The sequence below is a fragment of the Exserohilum turcica genome, assembly GCF_000359705.1.
Source record: "Exserohilum turcica Et28A unplaced genomic scaffold SETTUscaffold_20, whole genome shotgun sequence".
In the NCBI taxonomy this organism is placed as follows: domain Eukaryota; kingdom Fungi; phylum Ascomycota; class Dothideomycetes; order Pleosporales; family Pleosporaceae; genus Exserohilum; species Exserohilum turcicum.
The window spans coordinates 235,617-261,068 of record NW_007360026.1 but is presented as its reverse complement, the minus strand read 5'-3'; the positions used below and the strand labels follow the sequence as shown (position 1 = coordinate 261,068).

Genomic DNA, 25,452 nt, shown 5'->3' with positions numbered 1-25,452 from the left:
CGCCCCACCCCACCCCAGTGGCGCACCCATTGCGACTCACCAGCTCCAGCGCCCGCCCACGGCGCAACCCCAACCCGACAACAAATAAATAGACGCGCCCGTGTGGCCTGGCTGCCTCTCTCCTCACTCACTCACACCCATCATCATCATCAACTGCAAGCTTCCACCCCAGCAGCTTCTAATCACTCTCCGATCCGTCTCGCAGATCATCCAGTCGCTATCTTCTCTTAGCAGCTATCTCCCATCTCTAATCCAAAACACCGCCACATAATCAAGATGCGCTTCTCCATCACCTCCGTCGCCCTCCTCGCCGGTGCCGTTGCCGCCGTTCCCCAGTACGGCATCCAGCCCATCTCCCAGATCTCCGACGGCCAGATCCAGGCTCCTCCCGCTACGCCGCCTGCGGGTGCCCCCTCTGGCGCTCCCACTCCCGGAGTCACTTCCGTCGTTGCCTCCCTCGTCTCTGTCTCTCTCCCCGTTCCCGAGGGCACTTCCCTGGCCGTCCCAGAGGCTTCTCACTCTGGCGCTCCCGTTCCCGGAGTCTCTCCCTCCGCCCCAGGTGCTTCCGCTCCCGTTGCATCTGCCCCCGCTGGCTCTGCTCCTGGCGTCCCAGGTAAGCTCTACTTGCACTCCCTACCATTGACCACACCATGCTAACCACTGCCACAGTTTTGACTTCTGTCGTCGTACCCACCGCTACTCCCATCGTTCCCGGTGGCCCCATGACTCCCGTCCCTGGCGTCAACGCCACTATGCCCATCATCTCTGGCACTGGCTCCACCCCTTCATCGACTGCCTCTGGTGAAGAGTCCACCTCTACCAGCGGATCTGGAAGCAGCAGCAGCCCTACCAGGAGCGCAAGTGCCCCCGGCTCAACTGGCGCTGCCGCCGGTAACATGGTCTCATTCGGTGGCCTTGTCCTCGCCATCGGTGCCGCCGTTCTGGCTTAAGCACCACAGCATACGCTACATTACCGACTCTTTACACTTCTTCATAGTATATCCGCAACCTTTCGTCACGACTCTGGGGTTGTTATTGTTTGTTTAAAGGCTTAGCATGGAGTAACCAGTTTTTTTGGAGAGCATTGTCATTGTGACCGGGTTTTAATTATTGGGACCAAAAGGCGTGCATCTGGGGGTGGTTCAAGGTTGGCATGACGACTCTTTACTTAATGCGACACGTCCCCGTGACGCCGAACATATATGTTCTGTTCATGTTAATAGATGGTTAATAACCAATTCATCATAGACACCACAATGTGGTCGTCTATTCAAAAGAAAAAGTCTTCTGTGTTTCGTGTGGTGGTGATGTTGAGGTGATGAAACTATTGATAAGCCACTGTTTGCTTTTGTTGAAAAGGGGCACTGGTGCGCTGATAGGATGGTTGCTCGCGTACCTGACGATCGCTCATCACGTGTCCTGCATGCATGACAATAGCTTCGAGCCAGGGAGCCAAAAATCCCCCTAGTGTACCAGCAAACGACATTTCCAAGGCTGCATCCACCACCACGACTATGTGCACCTCAAGCCATGTAGTTCTTCGTCTCCACCCCACCCAGTCCCAAGCTTCCCGTAATCGCTTAGATTCCCTCCCACGGCACCAAGCTGAGACATGCAGCGGGCGGCCCCGACCCCGACCCCAACCCCTCGGACGGTAAGCAAAAGCACTTGGGCCCACGCTAGCATCGCAGCACATCGCATCTGCCCCCAAAGCGCGGATGGCCCGGCTTGTGCACACCCCCAACACAGTTTAGATGCATATCTACTATTACTCGCTTTGCCATGAATCCCCGTCCTTTTCTGTCTTGTTTCGGGAACCGCATGTTGCCTGACTAATAAGTTAGCCAAGTCCAACGCCTACGTACTTGGGCGGAGTGGTATGTAGGTATATTGTCCCCTTGGCATATCTTGCATTTCCCGTCCCGACCTATGTGCGATTTATTGCATTGAATCGGTTTTTTTAGCAGTAACAGTATAAAGGAAAGGGAAAAGAAAAGAAAAAATAACCCCAACATGCCATAATTTCTGCGTTTCTTTTTCTCACCCTCGTCCTCATTTCTCGGCTTCTCTCTTCTCTCCTCCTTTCTCCCTCCCCCTTTTTCTCTCTTTCTTTCTTTCTTTCATTCTTCTGCCCCCGTCACAACGTTACATCCTCCTCTCCATTACTTTTCCGATTGACTGCCCTCACTACCTGACTGCCGTTGGCTTTTTTTTGACTCCCCTCCCCCCCCCTTGTTTCGAAACAAAAACGCCTCGTCGGCTGGACTAAGCCAGGTACCTGACATGTGCATGTGTATTTTCTGAAACAAGCCCTCCTACATAACCTTTTCTTCCCCCCCTCCCTTCTCTTCCCAACTCTCAAATGAGGACAAGAAGAATAAGAATAAGAACTAAGAATTTCCTTGGCTTTTTTTTTCATTCTTGTTCAACAAGTCACGCGTGTGTGTGTGCCCCGGGCACCCGCGAAAGCCATTCTCATGGGGAAGCTTTTTGTCTTAGTCTTCTAACGTATTCTATTTTTAAGTACAACACACGGCTGAGAAAGAAAAGGTTAAACGTCACGACAACAAGAGAAATTGACAACACTACACTACTCAACGTACTACTGCTACTACTATACCGCTGTATGCTTTCGGTAGTTACCTGTGCTGGAGAAGGTATGTATCTAGGCTTTTAGCATCTCCATCTGAATGTCGGTTCTTTCTTCTAGCGCTTTCTGCGTCGGTATATGGTCTTACGTTAGCAAACAATAATAAATATGCATGTACGTGACTGTGCAGGAAGAAGCTGCATGCATGTATACTTGCATGCATACGTAGTACCTTGGGTGGGAAAAGAATGCTGCAATGCATGAAAAAAAACCTGCGCACAACTAACTGCCTTTGCCGAATTATCACACCATGACGACGATATCTGCGGTAGAGAAGAAGGGATAACCAAGGGACATTGTTCATTGAAGCCGGTTGAGTGCATGTGGCTGTGGATTGCTGCATAGGGTCTTCCAACCTTATACCCCCGCATATCATGAGAGAGAAACATTAGTCCAGCACATCATCCACACATCATTGAACAAACAGAGGGTATCATTCTTCTTCTGAGCCAACTTGTCTCCCCCCATCACATCACCTCGCCTCGATGACTTGTGTGAGAAGTTGACCCAACGGATTCAGCCCCTCGTCCGCAGTCAAGATGCGCTTTGGAATTTCAAACTCGATTTCCGGCTCCTTTTTGAGATCACGGTCGAGTTCCACGTCGAGCAGCTACACACGAGCTGTTAGTACAGAAATACATAACAAAAAAAAGGGGGAGCGCCAAACTTACTGCAGTGTACGAATGATCTAAAAAGTCTTCTAGGTTGTATGCTCGCTTTGTGAATTGCTCCGAGATGATCTTGGCCAGTGTAGCCACGTTGGGATGGTAATGTGCTTGCAAGGCCTCCAGTTCCCACACACTGCTCTCAATGGCATTGGTGAGAAAAGGGTCCATTTCCTCCATGTCAAATGGATCGTCCATGCCCTCTTGTTCCACTTCATTTTTCAATGCCGGGTCCCGGATCTCGCGGTGCATCATAAATGTGCAGGCAGGGTGCCGTTTGAACATGTTGTAGACCCAGGGTACCACGACGACAACACCGGCTGGAGGTCCGTGAAGTGCTAGACGTGAGAGACGCTTGATGAAACTGGCGACAAGAGTCGCAGGCAAGTGAGACGAAGACATGAAGGTGTCCAGGAGGCGGAAGAAGCGCGACCGGTGCTTCGAGTGTAATAGGCCTTCATCGAGGAGTGAGTAGAGCTTAACATAGAAAGAAGGATAGTCTAGGTTCTTCTCCGAGATGAGGTAATAGATTCCAGACAGAGCAAGGAGCGATGTTGCACCGCCCACATTGTATGAGTCGGTCAAAAAGTCGGACAAGATTTCCGGTTGCTGGAACCAAGGCGCAATCTGGTAGGAGAAGGTGGTCAAGATGGATTTTCGCTGTTCCTTGGAAAGACCTGTGCGCATCGTCGCCAACCATGCCCCTTGAGCCTTCTCTTTGTATGCCTGGAGGGATGGAATTGGACTCTTTCCTTGTACCTCGATGTAAAAATTCTGGATCTCGGCCTTGGATTTGGGGACTTCGCCGAGTGTCGAGAGCAGCGACATGCTGTTTGCAGCTACAAGCTGTCGTGTGGTGATATCCAGGTCTTCATCGAGTGTGTTTCTACGTATGTTAGTAGAAAATTGCCATCGAAGATGTATACACTTACTTGATGGTCTGGAATGTCTGGTATCGAATGTCGTCAAACTGCTTGAGGTACTTCTCTGCGAATTCCTCGCGGTTCAGATCATCCAAGGGGAGACGGAGCAGCACCTCAACAAGGCGTGGCAAAATTCCATGCTTAAGCTTGTAGTCCTTTTGCGACTTTGCTTCCTCCTTGGCCAATCGCATGAGCAGGGTCAGGGCGACCGACTGCTTGGGGGGATGCTCGCTGCGGAGGAAGTCGTCCAGAAGGACCTGGCAGAGCTCTCGGTAGCGCTCTTTCAGCCACGAGACAATGACGCCCTCTGCCTCGCTCATGCCCTTGCTCTTCACCATGTCGCCCGTCACCAGTAGTCGCGAAAAGACTCGGCAGAGGGCAACAGCCGCGAGGATGGGGCCCTCATTCTCCGCATCTGATTGCTTTGCTCGCTGCAGAAGCGTGGCAATGTTGTTGTAGTGGCGTCGCGATTCGAGAATCTGGGCTTCGAGCTGTACGATTTCGGATTGGATGTCTTCGCCGTCGTCGCTGGACGAGGACTTGCGCCGGCTCTTGGATTTGGACTCGCCACGGTCGGATTTGCTTGCGTCTCTCTTCCTCTTGGCGCCAGACATGGCTGTTACTGCTGCTGCTTTTGTGCCCGGCATCTCCGTCTGGCCTTGCTTCTCAGTGTGGTGTCGACTGACGCGCGCAGGCGCAAAAAAGTTGACGGTCCAAAAAGTTGAGGTCCCGCCCGGGCGAAGTTCGGTTAGCGCATCGGCGTCGGTGCTTGGCTCAGGTTTGGTACGCAACATCACGAAAAGCTAGCTCTCGACGACGACCAGCACCCCCCATCTGCACCCTCCCATCAGACAGCCATGGCCTCACGTCTTGCAAGGAGCGCCGTCGGTGAGTAGCAGCTGTCAGATGAAGATGCGATGCCATTGGCCCCTATACTCACGCACAACAGGCGCCGCCCGTCTCCGCCCTGCGCTCCCTCTCCGCGCCCTGCGCGCCATCAGCGTGCAGGCCCGCTACAACTCCAACCTGCCCCAGGAGGACCCCAAGAAGAAGGCCCAGTCCGTCCTCGACTCGATACCCGTCCCCGGAAACAGCCCCCTCACCAAGGCCGCCGTGCTCTCCGCCGGAGCCGGTCTTTCGGTCGCGGCCATCAGCAACGAGCTCTACGTCGTCAACGAGGAGTCGATTGTCGCTCTCTCTCTGCTGACCATCTTCTGGGCCGTTGCCAAGTACGCCGGTCCGGCATGGGGAGACTATGCGCAGCAGCAGGTGGACAAGATCTCGGGCATCCTCAACTCTGCCCGCCAGGACCACACCCAGGCTGTCAAGCAGCGCATTGAGAGCGTCCAGGACCTGAGCAGCGTCATTGACGTTACCAAGACGCTTTTCGAGGTTTCCAAGGTGCGCTGGTTGGACATTGGACATGGAGGGGCAGTTGGCTGACCATTATCCCACAGGAGACTGCCCAGCTCGAGGCCCAGGCCTTTGAGCTCGAGCAAAAGACTGCCGTTGCCGCCGAGGCCAAGTCTGTGCTCGACTCTTGGGTCCGCTACGAGGGCCAAGTCAAGCAGAGGCAGCAGCGCGAGCTTGCCGAGTCCATCATTGCCAAGATTGAGAAGGAGCTCGACAACCCCAAGACCCTCAAGCAGATTCTTGACCAGAGTGTCACTGACATTGAGAGTACGTTTTGATGCGACCGTGCGCAAAGCACTACAAGCTAACAAACTTTCTAGAGATTGTCTCCAAGAAGGCATAAGCGTCCTGTAGGATCCCGCGGCCAAGTTCGTCCAATGTTACATATAAGTGTGCAATAGTCAGGCTCGTTCAATGTAGAGAGTACCCTAGGCTGGGGAAATGGCCCAATCAAACTCATTATGTCTCCAGTTTTTTTTGTGTGTGTCTCATGTCCCATGGCTGACTTGGAAAGAAAGAAAGAACGAAAGAAAAAAAAGGGACTAGAAGGGATCTGCGTTTTTTTCTAGAATTGATTGCGTTTCCCGCGCGAACACTTTGGCTTTATCTCGGCTATCCTGCTCGTCATGCCGTAGTGCACACACCCCCAACCCCCCTGGCAAATACGATGCCCAAGAAAAGAATGATGCCGAAATCCCGGGTGAGTGGGCGGACAATGCACATGTATGTACGTAAGGTTGAGATTTGGAAATTACATTAGCAAGGATATTACTTACATGGGCCATTGTTCCAGCACCATGGTCGAAATGGAAATCGGGAATCAGAATCAGAATCGAGCAACAGTATGATGACAATTACCGCGAACTCACTACAGTCAGAAAATAACAACAACAACAACAACAATAAACATTAGTTTTTGCACTTGACATGACGGGATATAAATAGATTCGATCAGATAGCTCCCTAGAAAAAGAAGAGGAGAGGACTACTACTACTACTACTACGACTATGCATAGACTTCATACAAGTACATGCATACAAATCCCCCCTTCCCCCGCGCAATATCGCAATAGATGGCTATGATGAAAGACGTCAACCAGCACATTTCGAGGACCCAATCAAGAGGAATCGAGATACCGCCCCTTTAAACAAAACCCCCCCCCATGATGTTCCTCCAAAAAGGTTTGAATAAAGTCCACCTCCGGAATGAACACAAGTCATCTTGCTCGGAGATACTACCGCACTGGAATATCTGAGCACCTACCTCCCCCCCCCCACGCTCCTTTTATTTTTTTTGATAGTGCCGTCTACCACCTCTAAAGTGGAGAGAGAGAGAGAGTAGTGGAGGTTAGAAGCAGGTTATTGTGAAAAAGACAAGTTTTGTGACATGTTTTTTTTTGTGATTTTCATTAACGGTTGGCTGGTTGCAGACAGATGAGGGGTATAAGCAGAGATATAAAGTCGGGGAGTTGCAATGACTTGAGCTGTGAGACACCAAGTAAACAACAAGGCGGTGTGTGGAGAGAGAGATGGCCAAAGAAAGGAAGGAGTCAGTGGCAAGAAGAAAGGGTATCGTTGGAATGTGATATGGCAAAAGAGGCTGAGGGCTTAAGGGAGGGGATCGAGGGGCGGTAAAGCTACGGCCACCAGCCCATCCTCTTGTAGCTCTCGATAACTTCTTCCACCTTCTCCTTGGTAATCCGCTCCACGTTGTATCTGATGCGGGGTTAGTGGTTGGTCTGCCAATTACGACACGGTGAGGGAGTTATCAGCTTACGTGAATCCCGTTTCCCGCTCGAATGCACTGCCATCCAAGCAGAGATCAGCATCTTTCAGCAACTCCTTCTCCATATAGGGTGTCAGCGGTGTAGACTGACTGATGCCGGCCTTTGCTTGCAGATCTGCCCACGGGTCCAGCGTTTCGTCATTGACATCGTCAACAACATGATCGAGGTTTAGTCGTGCAAAGGCCGAGATGAGTGTGCCGTGGAAGCCCGTCTCGATCTTGAAGATCTCGCCTATGATCTGTGCTGTGTGTTTTTGTGCTAGGAGCAATGTGAGTAATCGAGGCAAAAAAAAAGAACAAAAAGGAGACATACTAGTATCGCCATGGTCCACAATGTTGAAAGTTGGCGTTGGCCGGCGGGCAGGGGGTCCTTTGACGTACCACTGCGCAACATGCCACAGCGCTCTTGTCGAGTCCTCGACATGGACCAGATTTGTCCGCAGGTCTTCTTTCCACAGGAAACGCAGCTCTTTGCCCTTGCTTTGGTATACCCTTGCCATGCACAGCGCCGTGCTCAGAAACTTGCTCGTGTAGGGGCCGTAGACATGGGCCATGCGCATAACAACGAGGTTCAAGCCTTCGACCTTGGCCAGGTCCTCCTCAGCCTTGAGCTTCCACTTTGCCAGATTTGACCAAGGTTTCAACTTGTCCGTCTCCTTGCGGGGTGTGGGTTCGGGCTTGTAGACCATGCCGCTGCTGACCTCGACGAAGCATTTCACTTTGCGTTTTGCAGCCTCGCGGCCGATGGCCATGGAGAGGCCGTAGGAGCGCAGCTCATAGACCTTTTCTTCCTGGGAAAAGCGAGTCTCGCCGCCACAGTTGAAGACGTAGTCAAACTCGCCCTCTTCTTCACGGTCGAATATGCGAGGAAGAGAACCTGCGGGGTTGAGTCAGCGTCGAATTGCTCGAGTGTGTGTGTGTGTGTGTGTGTGTGGGTACGTGGAGATGCTTGGGCAAGGGATACGCACGTTCTTGCGCCGCGTCAGCCTGGATGAAGCGCTCTCTTGAGCATGCTTCCTTGAACTCTGGTGCAAGCCATGCCAGCTCGGGCAGGTGTTTGTCGACGATGCGAATCTGTGAGGCGAGGTTGTTGTCGTGGAGGTACTTGCAAAGGTGTCGTCCGGAGTAGCCTAGGCCGCCGTGGTTAGCCGTCGTGTCTCGTGGCAGTGGCAGTGGGCAAGGCAGCGTTACCCAGTCCGCCTATTATCAGGACCGAAGGCTTGTCTGAGGCCATGGTGGGCGTGGCAAGAGGGGTGTTCTGATCAGCCTCTACAGAGTGCGCGCAACGAGGTCGCTGCGAGGGATTTGGGGGCGGCGCAGTGGGCGGATGGTGTCTTGTAAAGTCAAAATCGGGGGTGGGGATTGAGCGTTGCGGATCGCGCTCAATGCTCAGCGCTCAGACCTTTGGTTGCAGTAGTTCAACCGACAAAAGGACGCTGGGTAGTGGCCGCTGCGTGGTGATGGGGCGGGCGAGGATGTGTATATGTGACTATGTGTACTGGATGCGTATGTGTGCGTGTGCGCGTGCGCGTGCGGCGCCTGTCGCGATGGTCGCGGGCGTGGGCGTGGGCGTGAGCGTGAGCGTGGGCGTGAGCTGGAGGGGGGAGGAGGCGGCAACTGGCGAGGGGAGCAGAGGGAGAGAGGGCGGCCGTCGCAGCATAGGGTAGGTCCCCACGGCACAACAACGATGTCATATAACCCTGGCCCACTATGCGACTCATTGACCCGCAGGCGAGGGCAAGTCAGGCCGATGAGTGTGAGGAGCGCTTTGCTGCGAGCCAGAGTCATCCGCGAGACATTTCGTATTGGGGGGGCGGAGAGAGCGCAGCATGCACTTGGACTTGTGGCTGACGCCAACTCACCCCCACGACTAGCCAGCACCAGCACCAGCACCAGCACCAGCTACATGCTACCCTATCCATGTCCTGTATGCAGACACGCGCCCATACGGCATTACCTACATAGTGCCCACGGGCCGTCACATCACATCACGTCACGTCACACGGCCTCTGACGGCATTGCCATGGCCCCTTGGTCTTTGTGCCCGCCGGCGAGCGCGAGGCGGTTGCGGCGGGAGATGTACACCAGTCCAGCGGGCGGTGGGAAAAAAAAAGGACGGCACGCTCCCGCCGTGCTGGACCTTGTCTCCAGATGTACATGCACATGTACACACTGCTGTCTAGAGACTAAACAACTGGGCCGCATGACTGCCCAAAGTGGGGGGTGGGGTGGCCGAGGACGAGCAACGGGCGATGAGGAAGCGCTTCTCAGGGGCAGGTCCCCAACGTCCCCAATGTCCCCAATGTCCCCTTCACCTTGCCCCCCTCCCTCCCCTGGCACATGGACGTTGGGCCTCTCTGCCAGGCCGGCCCTGGTTGAGGCGCAAACACCCGCCAGGGGGGTGGGGGACCCGTCATGTTCTACTCAACGTCGGACCTGCATGATGACCGTCGTCGTATCTACAGTAGTCCAGTGGCCCCCCCTGTGCTCCGCGGACCGTCTCTGCTGATCACCTGGCCGTCATTTCACCCACCAAGTAGGTACTAATCACCCATCCCACTGCAAAAAGTGCCTCGACTGAATATTAATGCACTCGCCCAAGACGCCTCCAGCCCCCCACAAGCGCCTGGCCTACGCAATCCTGCCGCCTCTCCGGGCCCCTTGGACATATCAACTAGTACATACACACACACACACACACACACACACAGCACAACTTGTCCCGTCATCTGTGCGTCCATGCAACCCAGCACAAAAATAGAGCCTGTGGGACCTCTCTTCATTGGATACCTCATGCCCTCCCGCTGCTATGCAGGCACAAGCACAAGCGCCCAAACCCATCCATGTCCATATTACATGTATAAACCCCCCATCCCCAATGACGACTACCTTGGACACCCACACTGTGCCTCGCAGCAAGAACCGCCGTTCATGCACGGAAGCTGCACGCCGTCATGATCGACCCGCACTTGCATATGCATCCTTCACCACTCGAGCACATGGCCTTTATTCCATCCACCCTCGTGGCACGCTACATCATTCCTACTATGTCAAATATATATCTCGTCATGCAGAATATCTCCCCAGAAAAATTCCCTCCGCCCACCTCACTCACGTACAAAACTCGCATAAAATAAATGCCATGCTTTTTCGCCTCACATCGCCCAAAAGTCCCACCACTCATAATGCTGTCCACGTCCCATGCAGCCCTATGAATATGTCCGAAGACGAATCGAAATGCCCACCTGCCAAGCCTGCTGTTCTCGGGCCCTAGAACTCCCAGTTCTCATCCACCGACTTGATCGCCCAGTCAAACTTCTCCCGCAACGTCTTGGAAAAGAACTTTTCAATCGGCACGTCAAACTTCTTCGAGAAGACCACCGTAAGACGCGGGTCAATGTAGTTCTGTCCAAAGTCAGCAACTCGCTCCACGCCACATCCACATCCCATCCACTTACAATCTTCGATGTTCCCAAGGCAACCTCCTTGTTGCCCTCCTTGTCTTCCATCTGGATCTTCATATTCTCAATGCGCTGGTTGAGCTTGTCCAGGTTGCCCTCGAGCTTTTCAATCGTCGGGCCCTTGCCCTCGGCCTCGACCTTGCCCGTCTTGTTTTCTTTCTTGTACTTGGCCGCCAGTTCCGAAGCCTTTTCGAGGCGTTCTTCCAGCTCCTTGGGCTTCATCTCCCGCTCACCGTCCGCCTTGAGCTTCTCGTTGTCCTTTTCAAACTTCTTGATGATCTTCTGCCGCAGCTCTTCCACCTCCGCCTCCTGATGTTGCTTGACCCACTCCATGTCCAGATCCTCTGGTCGCTCAAAGAACTCGGCACCCTTCCTCTTCTTCATCTTTGCGTCCACGTCAAGCATCATCATCTTGGTCCTCCACACTTGATAGCGAAGACCATTAATCTACCCATGTCAGTATCACCCATAGCACACGGCAAACAGCACTACTAACCTTCTCATGCATCTTCTCAATCGATGTCGCGTGGCTGGCAGCAACGGTACGCTTGTGGTTACAAAGAATCGCAACTTCACGGTTCGCATCATTGTACGCCTTGACCTTTTCTTGAACAGATCCAGTAGCCTTCATGTTCTTGAGCAGCCTCGCCATCGTGTAGGACGCATTGTAGGTACGGAACACCTTTGCAGTAAGGCCAGGCATGTAGCTGGTGAGATGCTTGTTGAGAGCCGACGTCGTCAAGCGATCAAAAATATCATCGCCCGTCGTCTTGGGCTCCTTCTTGAACAGCTTCAGGTTCTTGAACACCTGAGGATCCACCTTGACTTCATCATAGAACCGAATACTGTCCTTACCTAGGAAATCAAAGATGACCGTCTCCGGAGGCCGAAGCGTAATGTGCTGGAACTTGAGCGAGCAGCAGCCCACCGTGTCGGCTTCATCTTCTCCCTTTTCATTACCAGCACGGAGCGCAAACTGGTCAATCAGGTAGATGGCCGTAGCACGCTGGCGATCCGCCATCATCTTGGAGTTGAGATCTTTGCGGTAGTCCTGACGGATACGGTCGATGTGCTTCTTGAGTTCGCGCGCCTTTTCAAACTTCTTGTAGTCACTCTGACCCTTGATGTCCGAGTTGGCAGCAAGCATGACATACTTATACGCCCCGTTAATGTTCTCTTGCCACATGGCCAGCCATGTACCCTCGTGATCATGCTTAACCTCCTTCCAACGATGACCCGCTGGAGGCTCGGGAACCTTGGCATTCTCACCAATGTTGATGGTGATTTGCTCAGGCATGACACGCTTCTTGACACGGCCCGTCTTGGGATGCTCGCCACGACCACGGAACAGACTAGGAGGTTCAACGCGGAAGTTGCCAACTTTTTGCTTGCGACCGTCCCATACACAGTACATGTACGGTGCCTCTGCAGCCTCCTTCTCAGCCTTGAGTGTCTTTTTCTCTGCCGCCGAGAGCGCCTTCTTCTTCGCACGCTCAGCGTCAAACCACTCAAAAATCGGCTTGAAGTCGCACTTTTCAAACTTCTTGATCTTGACCGTGTTGCCATTCTTGTCCTTGCCGTGCCCGGTCTTGTCCAAGATGGCAGTGAAGTCCTCAAAGAAGTTCTTGTTGAATGTGGGATTTTCGACGTTGTGCGTAGAGTTGAGCATGCTTCCGTAGAAGGTGGCCACCTCTTCGGCGTCCTTGTGCAGCGTGACAGGTATGCCATCGTAGATCAACTTGACGTTCTTGGGCAGCGGCTCGTAATCGGGGGGGAAGACGACACCATTGTGTTCAAGAGTTTCCCACTTCCTGGTGCCATCGCCCTTGCCTGGGTCCTCCCACCAGCGGTACTCGTCTTCTTCCTCTGCAGCCTCCTCGTCCTGCTCCGTCTCTTTCTTTACTTTGGCCTTGCCCTTTGCTGGTGCTGCGGCAGCTGCCTTAGCCTTGGCATTCTTTGGAGCCGCCTTCTTGGCAAGGGGAGCATCCGAATCAGATTCATCTTTCTTGACGCCGTTGGACTTCTTTGCCGGGGCCTTCTTCTTCGCAAGAGGAACATCTTCGTCGCTGTCGCTCTCCACCTTTTGCTTACGCTTTGGAGGCGCCTTTTCTTTGTTACGAATCGCCTTTGCCTCCTTCGCGGCAGCCTTCTCGATGGATTCCTTCTTTTTCGTGAGCTTCGTAGCTAGGGGCACATCAGAGTCTGCCGACTCGCCAATCTGTGCGGCGGTCGCCTTGGGGGGCACCCTGGCTTTGAGAGGCACGTCGCTGAGTTCCGAGTCAGACTCGTCCTTGATGGGCTTCGATTGCTGTGACGTCCGCCGTCGCTTGCTCTGCTGCACCGTTAGTTTAGTACGTTGCGCATGACATTTGCACAGAACGACATACCAAAGGCTTGTCGTCATCCTCTGAGCTGCTTGCATCCTTGTACGATTTGCTGTTCGCTACGCTCGTGCGCGCCTTGCGCTTTCCGTTGGTGTTGCCGTTCGTCTCGGGCGCATCGACATCCATCTTGCTCTCATCGATAGGGCCCATGCGGATCGAGATGCCAGGCTCCACGTGGCCGTTGGATGGTATTTCGGCGTTCATCTTCCTATCTTCCTCCTTTGTGATTTTCGCGGAAGACTTTGCTGTAAGGCGATTGTTGTTAGCGTTATTTAGTCGGTGGGCGCGAGGTGCGGATTGTGTCAAATGAAGGCAAAGGGGAGCGGGCCGAGGGTGGAAGGGTGTTGGGAGGCTGGGTGGTGAGAGGGTAGAGTAGAATTCCACAAGGGCGATCGGCGCGTGAGAGTGAGATAGCCGTAGCGCGTGCAGAAAGCGCTTTCGTGGATCAGCTCACCTTGGTCGCTTCCCCTCACCAGAGGAGTGTCGTCGCCTGAAGACGACATTGCAACAGCAATCGGCGCGCGCTTGACTCGCAGGCGGTACGAAGGGCGTGTGCATTCAGCAGGGTTTGGCGCGAATCGGGTGGATCTTGCGGAAGCAGAAGAGGCGGTCCTGTACGAGGACAGTAATGGTGGAGAGACGCGTGCCTGACGGCAGCAGACCCGCAGTACGAGTGAGGCGATGGTGGAGGAAGGGGGGGAGGGCAGGAAGGAAGGAGCGAAGAGGCGTGGGCGGTAGATGAGCGGAAAAAAGAGGAATGCTGAGTTTAAGTGAAGCGCAGCCCCAAGGAGCCACCACTTGCGATCACTGCTGCTAAGTCCACCAACGCACGGTCGTTCGGCCTTCACCAAATCTGGGTCCGTCACCTTCTACAAGTTACTATATGCACAACGTCACTGGTGCATTCGCTGGTACGCTGCTGACGGCTTGTCAGCGCGAGTGAGAGAGCTGAAGACGGACGCACGCTCGGCTTTTTTTTCCCTTGAGACAATAACTGATACCATGAGGCTTGGGTCATGCTTGCCACCTGTTCGTTTGATCGATCGTGCCTATGTCCAGCTAATTGAGTCGTGCCACCAGACCGAGTCTAGACCTGCTCGACGGCCTGCGAAATGAGCAGCGCGAGATATAGAATATTCCACTGTTGTCAGGCTCTTATCTGCGCGCAAAATGTCCGAGTACGAGTGGTGACTTGGGCATTGTGTGCTGGGGAGCCACACGTGACGCTTGGCGCCTTAGCGCGCAAAGCAATTCAGCATCCCCGATTGCCCGACCCAGCTTCCGCTCAGCAAAGACAGCAGTGAAGAGCACCACCCCACGGCTGTCGCCATCTCCACTCATCTCAATTCGTAGCCATGATGCTGTCACGAGCTGCGCGCCCGGCTCTGAGGGCTGGTATGGCCGCCGCCGCCGCCCGGTACGCTTCCGCCCCAATTGGCAGCTTTTCTCGCACCTCGCAACCCCCCCATTGCCGGATCAATTGCATCGCCAACTGCATCCAATGCTGACTGAAACTTGTATATCTAGGCCTGCTGCCCTTACCGCCACCAACGCCGCCGGTTATGCCACTCTCCGTGAAATTGAGGGCCGCCTCAAGTCGATTCGCAACATTGAAAAGATCACCAAGACGATGAAAGTTGTCGCCTCGACCAAGCTCACCCGCGCCCAGAAGGCCATGACCGAGTCCCGCAGGTACGGTCAGACGTCGAACCAAGTCTTCGAGAGCGCCGAGACCAAGCCAATTGAGAACGAGGGCAAGAAGAGCCTCGTCGTTGTCTGCAGCTCTGACAAGGGTCTCTGCGGTGGTATCCACTCTGGAATGTCGAGGAAGGTCAGGAGGATGCTCGCTGAGAACCCGGATGTGGACCTGGCCGTCATTGGCGAAAAGTGCAAGGCGCAGCTGGGCCGTTCCAACGGAAAGAACATGGTCCTCTCTTTTGCGGGTGCCGGAAAGGACGTGCCCACGTTTGCCGACTCTCTGTGCATTGCCGACCAGATCTCGATGCTCCCCACCGACTACGCCTCGATCAAGATTGTCTACAACAAGTTCATCAACGCCACAAGCTACGAGCCCATTATCCAAGAGGCTTACTCCGAGGAGGCCATTGCTCAGTCCGGTATGTCGAGTGTGCTGCAAGGCAGTGGGTGGTGTGCTGACCTGATACCTAGCCAACTTCTCTGCGTTCGAGATTGAGGACGAGGTGCTCCCCAACCTCCGCGAGTACGCTCTTGCCAACTCGCTCTTCTGGGCGCTGGCTGAGGGCCATGCTTGCGAGCAGTCTGCGCGCCAAAACGCCATGGACAATGCTTCCAAGAATGCGGGCGAGATGATCAACAAGTTCCAGATTCTGTACAACCGAACGCGTCAAGCCGTCATTACCGGTGAGCTCGTCGAGATCATTACTGGTGCGGCGGCTTCCGAGGGCTAAGCGCTCGACGAGGGTTAGACTTTGATATGCCGAACATGTGGCACCCTGTGCCTTCTGTGGGCGGGCTGTGTAGAATATCAATGTGTTCATAGCTCTCGTGTATCAGCCCGGTGGTGGGAAAGTCGGTTGCCGCATTCACGTATCGCCCTGTGTCATGCCTGCCTGCCTGCTTGAGTGCTTGACTGCGCGCGTGTCGCACTTAGTCATGCCATATACCCGTGAGGCCATTAATGCTGCCGATCGACTCGGCTCCAGACACAAGTGCCGTGATGAGAACGAGCACTCCCCCGGCAGCTCGCACTTGGCGGCAGTTGGGCGCAGGCGTGATCGGGCAAAACTAGAAACACCGATACGGCGGAGGTTTGAGTAGGGGCGTCGTCCGGATGCAGCCACCTGCAGGCTCGGGTTCTGCGGCTATTTTGGCGAGGCCACCGCAAGCAAACGTTTGTGTTAGCGAAGAGGGGTCACGGGGTGTTTGCGCACTACCCGCCTGTTCCTGCCCTGCGCGTGCCTGTTCCTGGCCGCTCTTGCCCTGGTTGCTGTGGTGCCTGGCCCGCCGTGGTAAGCGTCGAGCTGCATACGGCCAAGTATACGTAGCGCGTGAAACACGCATGCACCTTCAGAAACACTCGCCCCTCGCACGCCTCCTGCACCTGTTCAAGTGACATGGCCCAGTGCCCGTCCCCAGTGCCCCCGCCCATCTGGTATATAGGGCCATGGCGTGTGCGAGGCGCCCATATCTCCCTCTTGTCGCCGTTCGCACTGTTGTCCTAGGGTGCTCTGGCAGTAGCCCCCGTTTTCTGTCATCATTGGAGAGAGAGCAGGCATGTCCCCTGCACCCTGAAGCGTCACCTCTGCAGTCGACTGCAACCAGAGCAACGAGCATTGCTGCCAACCTCGGCCATTATCCTGCGTGTTATATGCGTGCCTCGCTGCATTGTCTCATCTTACTATCCTCCTGCCCGCCTATACGACGTCAGCAACTGCCGCCAGCCCCCCCTCCCCATCGCGCGAAGCTGGCTTCACTTCACTTCTTTGGATAAAAGTGCCCCCCTCCTTTCTCCACCTGCTCCTGTCGCGCCTGGCAACTGGGTGGCTACAGCTGCTTTCCCGCCACGCTTTCCTCTCCTCGTTCTGCTCTTCATCTACATACGACCGCCCCAAAGCAAGAAACAATTAATACTCGGCATCATGCCGGCCGAACCAAAGCACGCCGAACTGAGACAGAAGATGCAGGCGCTCAAGAATCTGTACATCAGCCGCCACTACACGCAGTGCGCCAAATTTGGGGAGCGTTTGCTGGCCGACGTGGATAGCACCGTGAGTGAAACCTTCATCTTTCTTCCTTACTTAGCTGCCGCCACTCCACGGCGCGGCCTAATCAAACATCAACTGACAGCTGATAGGCCCATCCCCTGCACCGTGCATACCTCAATTTCTACACTGCGCTGTCCCACGACATTCTGGCCAGGGAAGCCACGCTCAAGAACCGCTACCGCGAGCTCATTGCTGCCGAAAAGTATTACTGTGCTGCCATTGCCCTGCTCTCGCCGCAAATAACGCCTTGCTCGACTCCAAGCCTGGACGACGACCAACCGTCCACGCCCGACTCGGTCACGTTTCCAGAAGAATCAGTATGGCTGCGCCGCCTGAAAGCAACATCCTATGTCTCGTATCGTACTTCGGCGTCAAGCACCTTGTCTGAGGCCATTAGCCGCGAGCAACATCTTGATCTCGCGCTCCAGAGGCTTTCTTTCCCGACGCCACCTGATGAGGATGAGGATGTGGAACCGACACCTACTACCAAATTTCCTGCAGGATCCAGCCGCAGAAGCGGCATGCTCATATCTATATCGACCCAAATTGTGCGACCCAAATCAGCGGCACCTCCCCAACTTCCACCCCAGCTTCCACCCGACACATCCAGCTTTGTCGATATGCTGCAAGGTCACCTCGAGAGTGTTCGCAACCTGAAGGAGAACACGGGGGTTCGTGGAGCCAAGTTTGGCATTCCCTCACCCTTGTCTACGCCCACCAAGCAGCAGGCTAGATCTTGGCGACCCAGTGATCTGTCGGATGATCAAAAAGAAGCTTTGCACAAGAGAAGAAGAGAGATGGTTTGGCGCCCAAGGTTTGACCCTCGGAGCATACGCAAGCTGTGCGATGATGCACTTGACGAGATCTAGTAGACGCTGGACGACTACACGACTCGCAGAGTCGACTATCCAGCATGTTTGGTCTCACCTATTGAATGATTCAATAAGGTGTCGCAGGAACCGAAGCGCGTATACCCACCTTCTTGTCATGAATTTTTCCTTGTCCAACTTACTTTTTTTCTGTTCTAATATTTTGTGTTCCAATACCGCTTTTGTACTATATCAGCTTGCGCCTTGAAAAGGATCACACGAGAAGGAGTATGGGAGAATGCTGAACGAATGTATGATGTACCCGATTGTAACTCCAAGGAAGAAAAGTTGCGTGTCGGCCGTCCAAGCCATTAGCTGTAGATCTAATTGACGAGAAGAAATTGTTCCGTGATATCGTAAAACTTTTTTTTCTTTTCGACATGTGAGCCACAAGAAAAACAAAAAAGAGAACCCACCACCACCAATGAATGCCCATGAAACGCCTTTGAAAATGCATGCTTGCACCCGATTCGTCGCACGACACCGTCTCTTATTTGTTCATTTCTTCCAATCCCCGCTTGATCCTCTGGCACTTGATTTTGAGCAGCTTGATGCTCTCCAAGAATAGCTCGTCGCTCTCCCACTGGCCCGTGCTCTCCACACGGAAGATAAAGTGGTCCCGTATGCGGCCCAGCTTGACCTTGTCCTTGAACTCGGGGTGCCGCAAGCATTCTCTGCTGACCGTGTCGTTCATGGCGTTTGCAACTACGGCCTTGGGCTCGCCTTCCTTGCCCTCGAGTTCCGCGTGTTGCTGCACGTCGGCCGCCGTAACCGTGTCCAGGCGAATCACGCCGCGGGGAAAGCAGCGCGCGAATTTCTTGGCGTCGGCACCGATAATAGGCTTGGTGATGTCGATTGTAGGCATGAGGCGGTATGAAGCCGTTGCTACCGGCGAAAACTTTGCGTGGTCCTGTCCGATTCCCTTGATGGCGTGCATGCTCAGGTTTATGCTCTGGCCGGGCCTCATCTTGCAAATCAGGATGTCGGGGTTGGTAGAGCGGATTTCCTTTCCTTCCTCAGGGGAGAAGATATCGAATTGGCGGCCGGTGGGCTTAAACACTATGTCTTTGGCGTAAACGTTGTGGCCCACGTAGAGCTTGTCGGGGTCCGTTTCGCCCGCGACTGCTCGTTGCAGACCTCCCTCTTGCCATTTACACTCGACTTCCAGCCTCAGTACCACAGTGTTGTAGTCGGTCGGTGCGCCCGAGCCCGGGTTCTCTTCCGTGGGCTTGGAGTACCATTTCATCCAGCGCAAGCCCTCGCGATCGCCGCACAAGGGAATCAGGCCCAGGCGGTGGGCCAGCACTTCGTCCTGGATAATGGACGTGTTTTGGTAAATAAAGACGTCTTCTATGGCAAGCGTAGGGATCTCGGCGAGGAGTATGCGGCGGAACGCGTTGGCCACCGAGGTGTCAATGCACGTGAGAGAGAATTGTGTGTCGTTGGGGCTATGGCTGTGAAAAGTGACATTGAAGTTCTACAAAGTATCAGCTGAACCGCAGCGTGTAATGGCAGCACCGGCGATGCTTGGCAAATAATCGATTGCGCATACCTCTTTGAAGTAATCCAGGTCCCACTCGTGGTTCTCGCCCGGCCAATGTCCCGGAAAGTCGGTCGACTGCTGGTTCATGACAGTCTCTGGGCCGACTTGAAGCGTCTGCAAGTCCTGTTAGAATGTTTCTGCTTGCGTAGTCTGGGTCGCATAAGTACCTTGCGCCTCATCAGCTCTTGTGCGCTTGGTGTCGACATTGTTGCGACGTCGAGTTCAAGATTTGGAGTTGGAGGTGGGTAGTAACTTTGCGCCTTCACAAAAAGTTCGAGCAGGCCGCGGCGGCGCCAAGGCCCGGACAGCCAATAGCGGCGGGCTCAATCTGGTAGCATCATCGATGCGAGGAAAGCTCCCCTCCAACGCCACGCCCTCGCTCTCCACTCTACACGCCCATTGAGGCCCCGCAATCGTCGTAGAGAGAGAGCCAGAATCACCATGCCCGTCTCTTTTGCGCGTCTGGCCGGTCCCGCCGCCAAGCGGGCATGCCTGAACGCCGCCCGCCCCCAGCTCCGATCCGGATTCCCTTCACGACCCATTGCGCGGTGCCTGTCGACGTCGCTCCCCCGCCGATACGCCCAAGTCGACGAGAGCCAGCGGACGCGATTGGTTCCGACCGACTCCAACTTTGCAGGCGTCGCACCCACCGAGACGGCCCAGGAAACCCGGGCGGAGGAGGACGACCAAGTAGACACCAGGAAGATCCGGCATTACACAGTCAACTTTGGTCCCCAGCATCCGGCTGCCCACGGTGTGTTGCGTCTGATTCTCGAACTCAACGGCGAGGAGGTTGTGCGCGCCGACCCGCACGTCGGTCTGCTGCACCGAGGCACAGAGAAGCTGATTGAATACCGGACATACCTCCAGGCGCTGCCGTACTTTGACCGTCTCGACTATGTCTCCATGATGACCAACGAGCAGGTCTACTCGCTGGCTGTCGAGAAGCTGCTCAACATTGACATTCCCCTTCGTGCCAAGTACATCCGCACCATGTTTGCCGAAATCACGCGCATCCTGAACCACCTCATGTCTGTCCTGTCTCACGCAATGGACGTCGGTGCTCTGACGCCCTTTTTGTGGGGTTTTGAGGAGCGTGAGAAGCTCATGGTATGTCGATGAAGAGCATGAAATTGATCATGTGCACGTGCTAAGTCGAGCAGGAATTCTACGAGCGTGTCTCTGGTGCCCGTATGCACGCAGCCTACATCCGCCCCGGTGGCGTTTCACAGGATCTCCCTCTTGGTCTGCTTGATGACATTTACCAATGGGCCACGCAGTTTGGCGACCGCGTTGACGAGACAGAGGAGATGTTGACAGACAACCGTATCTGGATTGGCCGTACCAAGGGCGTTGGTGTTGTCCCAGCTGCCGACGCCATCAATTACTCTTTCACCGGTGTGATGCTTCGAGGATCTGGTGTTCCATGGGACGTGCGAAAGTCTCAGCCATACGACGCCTATGACCAGGTCGAGTTTGACGTTCCCGTTGGTGTCAACGGTGACTGCTACGACCGTTACCTCTGCCGCATGGAGGAGTTCCGTCAGTCTCTTCGCATCATCCACCAATGCTTGAACCAGATGCCCGCTGGACCTGTCAAGGTTGAGGACTACAAGATTGCTCCTCCCCCACGTGCTGCCATGAAGGAGAACATGGAGGCTCTGATCCACCACTTTTTGCTCTTCAGCAAGGGTTACACGGTTCCTCCAGGTGAGACGTACACTGCCATTGAGGCGCCCAAGGGAGAAATGGGTGTGTACATTGTCTCGGACGGTAGCGAGAGGCCATACAGGTGCAAGATTCGGGCTCCTGGATTTGCACACTTGGCGTGCATGGACCAAGTCTCCAGAGGCCATTTGCTGGCCGACGTGGTGGCCATTATTGGAACCATGGACCTGGTGTTTGGCGAAGTTGACCGGTAGTGTGTACATTCTGCAAGCCAATCAATGTATGATTTTTTGTTGCATTTCGCTGAGATGTGAGGTTTGCCCAAGTTACCGAATGCTAGATGGAAAGGGGGTGTGGATTCGGGCTGTACAGAATGTACTTTGGCCTCTTTTTTTTGTGTCTTTTCAGAATTCAATGCATATTCGGCATGTCAGAATTTGCCACTTGCATGCTTCCACTTTGCCCCATTTGCATGTTTCATATCTTCAGCCATGCTTACAAGCCACAGTTGTGATTGCACTGCCACATGCAGGGGTGTGTTACTTACACTTTAGCACAGACCCCATAACCTCACCTCAATCAACCAACCAACCAACCAAAAGTCCACCCAAGTCTGTAATATCAAGTCCAAATTAAGTAAGCACTAATAAAGTAAGAAGATCTGGGGTAACATGGCATAAAATGTGTAAGAATTGTGTAACGTTTGTCTGAATAGCGGCAGCATGCATGCTTTTTCAGTTCTCGAGTCATTGTCGCACTCAGCTTAGATTTTGATTTTGATTTTTCTTCTCTTCTTTCTCCTCCTCGTTTGGAGCAATTTGCATTGCTTGCATTTGGGGAGTTTTTTTTTCAACTATCTTCACACACACACACACACACACAGATACACAGATACACACATCTTGCATATGGACGTTGTTGTGCTCCCGTTATTGTAGCCAAGTATTCCCACCTCTTCTTGTCATACCTAAGCATCCTACCTTTTTCAAACTTTCAACCCTCCAAAATTCAATTTTACGCTGTGTTAAGTACCACCATTTCTCTCCAATGTCATATCTCTCATCCTTAATTCCCCCCCCCCCCCACCAGATATCAATCAATCAACCCAAAATCCCAACTCCTGTCTTACTGTCTTGTGTGTGTGTGTGTGTTTAATAAAGTTGACACCAAGTACGACATGTAAATGGCTCAACATGCCCGATGCTGCCAATCGTGGTATCATCCTTTTTTTGTTCAAAAAACCCCTTCCATGCGAAAATTTGCCATTGTCAGCAACCCTGAAGGTAAAATGAGAAATGAGATGAGAAGAGAAGAGAAAAATAAAATAACAAAGGGAAATAACATTACATGGATCGAAGAGAGAGAGAGAGAGAGTCCAGTTGCTCTGTTTCTTCCCCATATCCAAACCAAGGATACCCAAAATATTGTTAGTGATTTGAGAAGAGAATCATGGACGAAAATGGTCTCCAGATATTTTCGTCTTCCCTCCAGTCTGTTCATCTACAGTGCTCATGTCATACAACAACATGGCTTAAATCGACGTGGCGTCGCCGTCTCGCGACGTCGCCGCCTTGTACTCTTGCACAATCGCCCAGCGCATCGCCATGCATCCAGTCGGTTGTGACATCGTCCCACACATCGTGTTCGAAGCTCTTGCGCCGAGCCGTCTGGCCTGCCCAGCCCGCACGCTCCAGCTCAATGATGCCACCAAACCGCTTTTCGCCATTGGCAATGAAAAGCGACTGGCCGTCGGGTGTGAAAGACGCACCGCCAATGGGCCCAAAGAAGTCGAAAACCTGCTTCGACTCCCACGTCTGCGCGTTGATGACATTGATGTAGTCGTCGGCTTCGGCAGCCACGAGAATGCGGGGCCCAGAGCCGATGGGCGAAAAGTGCAGGGATCGCGGGACGGCGAGTTCGCTCTTCATGACAGCGAGCGGCTCCCGCCAGTAACGTGCGTCCCAGACGACAATGGTGGAGTCTTGTGCTGCCGTCGCAACATGGATACCGTCGTCTGCCCATGCGCACGCAAACGCATCATCTGCATGGCTGTTTAGCGTTTCAAATGCTTCGCCTGTTTCAGCATTTGTGATGAGCGTTTCTTGAAAATCCCCAACCACTACACGCATTCGTCCGTTGGGCGAAGTGGCCGAGCAATTGACGGCAGCCGGATAGAGAAATGTGTTTGTAAAAGTGTTTGTGGCGCAGTCCAAGAGGCGCAGGCGATGGTCATTTGAACACAGTGCAGCCTGCGGAGCGTAGGTTCGCCGTGAATGGAAGAGATGCATGTGATTGACTATCCGTGATTTTGTATCTGCTGCATAGTCTGTGGTACGGCCAAACGTGCATGGCGACCCGTACGTAGAAGAGAGGTCAGTGATTGAATACTCGCCCTCGAAAGCGCCAGCAATGAGGACGTTGTCTTGGGAAGCAATGGTCGTTATTGAGCCGTCGGAAGCTATGCGCTTGTTGAGGTCTACAACGACATCTGCAGGGCTTCCTTCGGCGTCTGTACGAAAGACACGATGGCCATAGGCGTAATAGATGTCATTGCGAGATGTTGCTGTCAAGACGTTCCGCAGCTGGAAATGAGGGACAAAGGCGCGAGGAGCAGTGTTGATCCTTGCAAACTTAAAGAAGACGTCTGTATTGGGCGTGGAAGTTATGTTCTGGAATGTGTTAGGGGAAACGACGAGGCAGAAAGGAGCGCATTACCTTTCGAACTTGCTTCAGGCCAGGCGACAGCTTCCCACTCTCAAACTCAAAACGTGCTTCTCGAATCGCCGAGCGCATTGTCTTGCGCGCCTCCCAGTCGATGCCCTGGTAATCATAGCGGTCGCACTGGAGGTCGTCCCTGGTAATGGTCCTTGGAACCTGGATGAGGTCGAGGCCAGGAACAATGACCTTGTCCGAGTTGAAGTAGTGGTGGAAGTAGGAGGTGATGGGACAGAATGCGCCCTTGTCCTGGATGCTCAGATAGGGTTCGTTGAGCGTGGGAGGCGGCTCGAGTGCAGGGTCGCCGCTAGACAGATGGCTCATGAAGACGGGCGAGGTGGGTATATGGGTGGTAGAGGTAAGGTGAGGCGCGCTCGAGGGTTCAAATAGTTCAAAGGGCTGGTATGCGGCGTAGACGGAGTGGACTTGAGAAAGGAATTCGTGCATGTGTAGATCGACCGACACATGGTCGTCGTCGTCGGCATCCGTGTCGTGTGATGGTGGCATGGCTTCCATGAAGTAGTGGTGGTGGCCGACTAATGATATCCCCCCATTGTCATCTGCGTCGTCGTCGTCGACGTCTTGATCGTCATGGCCGTGGTCGTGGGCAGTGTCATGGTCACCGTGGCTGGAGTCGGACAGTGTCGCGAGCGTCACGGCAGCAGCCAGAGCATCGGGCGAGTGAGGGCAGTCAGCCGGGGCTGGGTGGGCAGCAAGCGGCAGCGGCGGCGGCGGCGGCGTTGTGGCATCTGTCGTGGTGGAGTGTGGCGCGTGCATGCTGGCCATCGACGCCCGCTGGCGGCGGGATCGCCAGGTTCGCGGGGCCGCCGAGGCAGTGGCAGTTGGGGCTGGGTGGGCAGGGAATGTGTCTGCGATGCGGTCGCTGCAGTCGTCGGACGGCGTTGCACTGTGCAAGCTTCAAAGGGCGTGGGGGGGAAAAGGAAGAGAGAGAGAAAGAGGGAGGGAGGGAGGCGACTGAGCCGAAGCATGGGCTCGGCCGGCAGGCAGGCAGGCAGGCAGGCAGCGTGAGGACCAAAGAACGGGAGCCATGTATAGCTCATGGACGCGCCGCCCAACTGGCTAATACCGTTGTGCCGCGGCCTGACTTTGGGCGGGCTCATCGGACGGCTACAGGAAGCGCTGTATGCGAAAGCAACAGGCACATGGTTGAGTCGTCGTCGTGTCAGCCAGGGCATGTGTGGGGTTACTGTCGCCGCCCTGCTGCCCTCGGGAGTGGGCTGCGCGTGTGTTGGGGCTGCAGGCATGCATGCACATCCATCCATCCATCCATCCATCCATATATATGCACACATACACAGTGGTATACACCCCCCCCCCCCCCGCCCGCCCGCGCCCTCGTGCTGCTCTGCTTCTCGGACTTACTGTACAGACGGCGGCGGCGGTATCAGATGGAGTCAGATATCAGCCCACGGCCTTGTCGCAAACCCGCCCAAGCCTATACTAGCACGCACTAGCAACTCGGCCATCTCACACATGTCGAGACGGCACATCGGTGCTTCTGCTGCAGTGGCACAAGGCCGCATGGCACTGCCAACACGACAACCGCCCGTTCAGGAGCCAAGCCACGACGAGAATGCAGTGCCCACTGCACGTCACACAGGCCGACAG

At 54.4% G+C, this 25,452-nt stretch overlaps 10 protein-coding genes across 10 annotated transcripts; 5 read left to right on the top strand and 5 right to left on the bottom strand.

Moving 5' to 3' along the window:
- Nucleotides 1-133: 133 nt before the first annotated feature.
- Nucleotides 134-1,272, top strand: SETTUDRAFT_169155 (uncharacterized protein). Its single transcript, XM_008027807.1, has 2 exons — nt 134-613; nt 670-1,272. Exons 1-2 carry the CDS (start codon nt 277-279, stop codon nt 948-950), a joined length of 618 nt encoding a protein of 205 aa, XP_008025998.1. The 5' UTR covers nt 134-276; the 3' UTR covers nt 951-1,272.
- Nucleotides 1,273-2,925: 1,653 nt separating this feature from the next.
- On the bottom strand, nt 2,926-4,918 carry SETTUDRAFT_169154 (uncharacterized protein). Its single transcript, XM_008027806.1, has 3 exons — nt 4,248-4,918; nt 3,322-4,201; nt 2,926-3,260 (listed from the first exon to the last, which is right to left on the bottom strand). The coding sequence occupies exons 1-3, from the start codon at nt 4,850-4,852 to the stop codon at nt 3,123-3,125; spliced, it is 1,623 nt and encodes a 540-aa protein (XP_008025997.1). The 5' UTR covers nt 4,853-4,918; the 3' UTR covers nt 2,926-3,122.
- A 148-nt stretch (nt 4,919-5,066) lies between these two features.
- Nucleotides 5,067-6,299, top strand: SETTUDRAFT_169153 (uncharacterized protein). Its single transcript, XM_008027805.1, has 4 exons — nt 5,067-5,126; nt 5,188-5,639; nt 5,696-5,918; nt 5,972-6,299. Exons 1-4 carry the CDS (start codon nt 5,096-5,098, stop codon nt 5,992-5,994), a joined length of 729 nt encoding a protein of 242 aa, XP_008025996.1. The 5' UTR covers nt 5,067-5,095; the 3' UTR covers nt 5,995-6,299.
- Nucleotides 6,300-7,008: 709 nt separating this feature from the next.
- Nucleotides 7,009-8,744, bottom strand: SETTUDRAFT_169152 (uncharacterized protein). The gene is made up of 5 exons (XM_008027804.1): nt 8,633-8,744; nt 8,406-8,571; nt 7,751-8,314; nt 7,429-7,696; nt 7,009-7,367 (listed from the first exon to the last, which is right to left on the bottom strand). The coding sequence occupies exons 1-5, from the start codon at nt 8,669-8,671 to the stop codon at nt 7,289-7,291; spliced, it is 1,116 nt and encodes a 371-aa protein (XP_008025995.1). The 5' UTR covers nt 8,672-8,744; the 3' UTR covers nt 7,009-7,288.
- Nucleotides 8,745-10,707: 1,963 nt separating this feature from the next.
- SETTUDRAFT_28391 (uncharacterized protein) lies at nt 10,708-13,785 on the bottom strand (the record flags this gene model as incomplete). Its single annotated transcript, XM_008027703.1, has 5 exons — nt 10,708-10,842; nt 10,896-11,345; nt 11,395-13,230; nt 13,286-13,527; nt 13,737-13,785. 5 exons carry the CDS (start codon nt 13,783-13,785, stop codon nt 10,708-10,710), a joined length of 2,712 nt encoding a protein of 903 aa, XP_008025894.1.
- A 798-nt stretch (nt 13,786-14,583) lies between these two features.
- On the top strand, nt 14,584-16,056 carry SETTUDRAFT_169151 (uncharacterized protein). The gene is made up of 3 exons (XM_008027803.1): nt 14,584-14,699; nt 14,810-15,399; nt 15,452-16,056. Exons 1-3 carry the CDS (start codon nt 14,638-14,640, stop codon nt 15,709-15,711), a joined length of 912 nt encoding a protein of 303 aa, XP_008025994.1. The 5' UTR covers nt 14,584-14,637; the 3' UTR covers nt 15,712-16,056.
- An 846-nt stretch (nt 16,057-16,902) lies between these two features.
- On the top strand, nt 16,903-17,897 carry SETTUDRAFT_150903 (uncharacterized protein; the record flags this gene model as incomplete). Its single annotated transcript, XM_008027802.1, has 2 exons — nt 16,903-17,031; nt 17,118-17,897. 2 exons carry the CDS (start codon nt 16,903-16,905, stop codon nt 17,895-17,897), a joined length of 909 nt encoding a protein of 302 aa, XP_008025993.1.
- A 246-nt stretch (nt 17,898-18,143) lies between these two features.
- Nucleotides 18,144-19,672, bottom strand: SETTUDRAFT_169150 (uncharacterized protein). Its single transcript, XM_008027801.1, has 3 exons — nt 19,608-19,672; nt 19,450-19,554; nt 18,144-19,374 (listed from the first exon to the last, which is right to left on the bottom strand). Exons 1-3 carry the CDS (start codon nt 19,644-19,646, stop codon nt 18,388-18,390), a joined length of 1,131 nt encoding a protein of 376 aa, XP_008025992.1. The 5' UTR covers nt 19,647-19,672; the 3' UTR covers nt 18,144-18,387.
- Nucleotides 19,673-19,847: 175 nt separating this feature from the next.
- SETTUDRAFT_131158 (uncharacterized protein) lies at nt 19,848-21,452 on the top strand. The gene is made up of 2 exons (XM_008027800.1): nt 19,848-20,550; nt 20,604-21,452. The coding sequence occupies exons 1-2, from the start codon at nt 19,882-19,884 to the stop codon at nt 21,360-21,362; spliced, it is 1,428 nt and encodes a 475-aa protein (XP_008025991.1). The 5' UTR covers nt 19,848-19,881; the 3' UTR covers nt 21,363-21,452.
- Nucleotides 21,453-22,242: 790 nt separating this feature from the next.
- SETTUDRAFT_131155 (uncharacterized protein) lies at nt 22,243-24,728 on the bottom strand. The gene is made up of 3 exons (XM_008027799.1): nt 23,824-24,728; nt 22,293-23,777; nt 22,243-22,259 (listed from the first exon to the last, which is right to left on the bottom strand). Exons 1-2 carry the CDS (start codon nt 24,607-24,609, stop codon nt 22,623-22,625), a joined length of 1,941 nt encoding a protein of 646 aa, XP_008025990.1. The 5' UTR covers nt 24,610-24,728; the 3' UTR covers nt 22,243-22,259; nt 22,293-22,622.
- Nucleotides 24,729-25,452: the final 724 nt, after the last annotated feature.

Bases quoted from the DNA above. Each gene is read 5' to 3' on its own strand.
- SETTUDRAFT_169151 (XM_008027803.1), top strand. From the start codon at position 14,638: ATGATGCTGTCACGAGCTGCGCGCCCGGCTCTGAGGGCTGGTATGGCC. The intron at 14,700-14,809 runs GTACGCTTCCGC...TTGTATATCTAG, and splicing joins ATGGCCGCCGCCGCCGCCCG to GCCTGCTGCCCTTACCGCCA. The intron at 15,400-15,451 runs GTATGTCGAGTG...CCTGATACCTAG, and splicing joins GGAGGCCATTGCTCAGTCCG to CCAACTTCTCTGCGTTCGAG.
- SETTUDRAFT_169154 (XM_008027806.1), bottom strand. From the start codon at position 4,852: ATGTCTGGCGCCAAGAGGAAGAGAGACGCAAGCAAATCCGACCGTGGC. The intron at 4,202-4,247 runs GTAAGTGTATAC...TAACATACGTAG, and splicing joins CAGACATTCCAGACCATCAA to AAACACACTCGATGAAGACC. The intron at 3,261-3,321 runs GTAAGTTTGGCG...GCTCGTGTGTAG, and splicing joins TAGATCATTCGTACACTGCA to CTGCTCGACGTGGAACTCGA.
- SETTUDRAFT_169150 (XM_008027801.1), bottom strand. From the start codon at position 19,646: ATGTCGACACCAAGCGCACAAGAGCTGATGAGGCGCAAG. The intron at 19,555-19,607 runs GTACTTATGCGA...CAGGACTTGCAG, and splicing joins AAGAGCTGATGAGGCGCAAG to ACGCTTCAAGTCGGCCCAGA. The intron at 19,375-19,449 runs GTATGCGCAATC...GATACTTTGTAG, and splicing joins ACCTGGATTACTTCAAAGAG to AACTTCAATGTCACTTTTCA.
- SETTUDRAFT_169155 (XM_008027807.1), top strand. From the start codon at position 277: ATGCGCTTCTCCATCACCTCCGTCGCCCTCCTCGCCGGTGCCGTTGCC. The intron at 614-669 runs GTAAGCTCTACT...CCACTGCCACAG, and splicing joins CTCTGCTCCTGGCGTCCCAG to TTTTGACTTCTGTCGTCGTA.
- SETTUDRAFT_169153 (XM_008027805.1), top strand. From the start codon at position 5,096: ATGGCCTCACGTCTTGCAAGGAGCGCCGTCG. The intron at 5,640-5,695 runs GTGCGCTGGTTG...ATTATCCCACAG, and splicing joins CGCTTTTCGAGGTTTCCAAG to GAGACTGCCCAGCTCGAGGC. The intron at 5,919-5,971 runs GTACGTTTTGAT...CAAACTTTCTAG, and splicing joins GAGTGTCACTGACATTGAGA to AGATTGTCTCCAAGAAGGCA.
- SETTUDRAFT_131155 (XM_008027799.1), bottom strand. From the start codon at position 24,609: ATGGCCAGCATGCACGCGCCACACTCCACCACGACAGATGCCACAACG. The intron at 23,778-23,823 runs GTAATGCGCTCC...AACACATTCCAG, and splicing joins GCCTGAAGCAAGTTCGAAAG to AACATAACTTCCACGCCCAA.
- SETTUDRAFT_169152 (XM_008027804.1), bottom strand. From the start codon at position 8,671: ATGGCCTCAGACAAGCCTTCGGTCCTGATAATAGGCGGA. The intron at 8,572-8,632 runs CTGGGTAACGCT...AACCACGGCGGC, and splicing joins CGGTCCTGATAATAGGCGGA to CTAGGCTACTCCGGACGACA. The intron at 7,697-7,750 runs GTATGTCTCCTT...CATTGCTCCTAG, and splicing joins TGTGGACCATGGCGATACTA to CACAAAAACACACAGCACAG.
- SETTUDRAFT_131158 (XM_008027800.1), top strand. From the start codon at position 19,882: ATGCCCGTCTCTTTTGCGCGTCTGGCCGGTCCCGCCGCCAAGCGGGCA. The intron at 20,551-20,603 runs GTATGTCGATGA...TAAGTCGAGCAG, and splicing joins AGGAGCGTGAGAAGCTCATG to GAATTCTACGAGCGTGTCTC.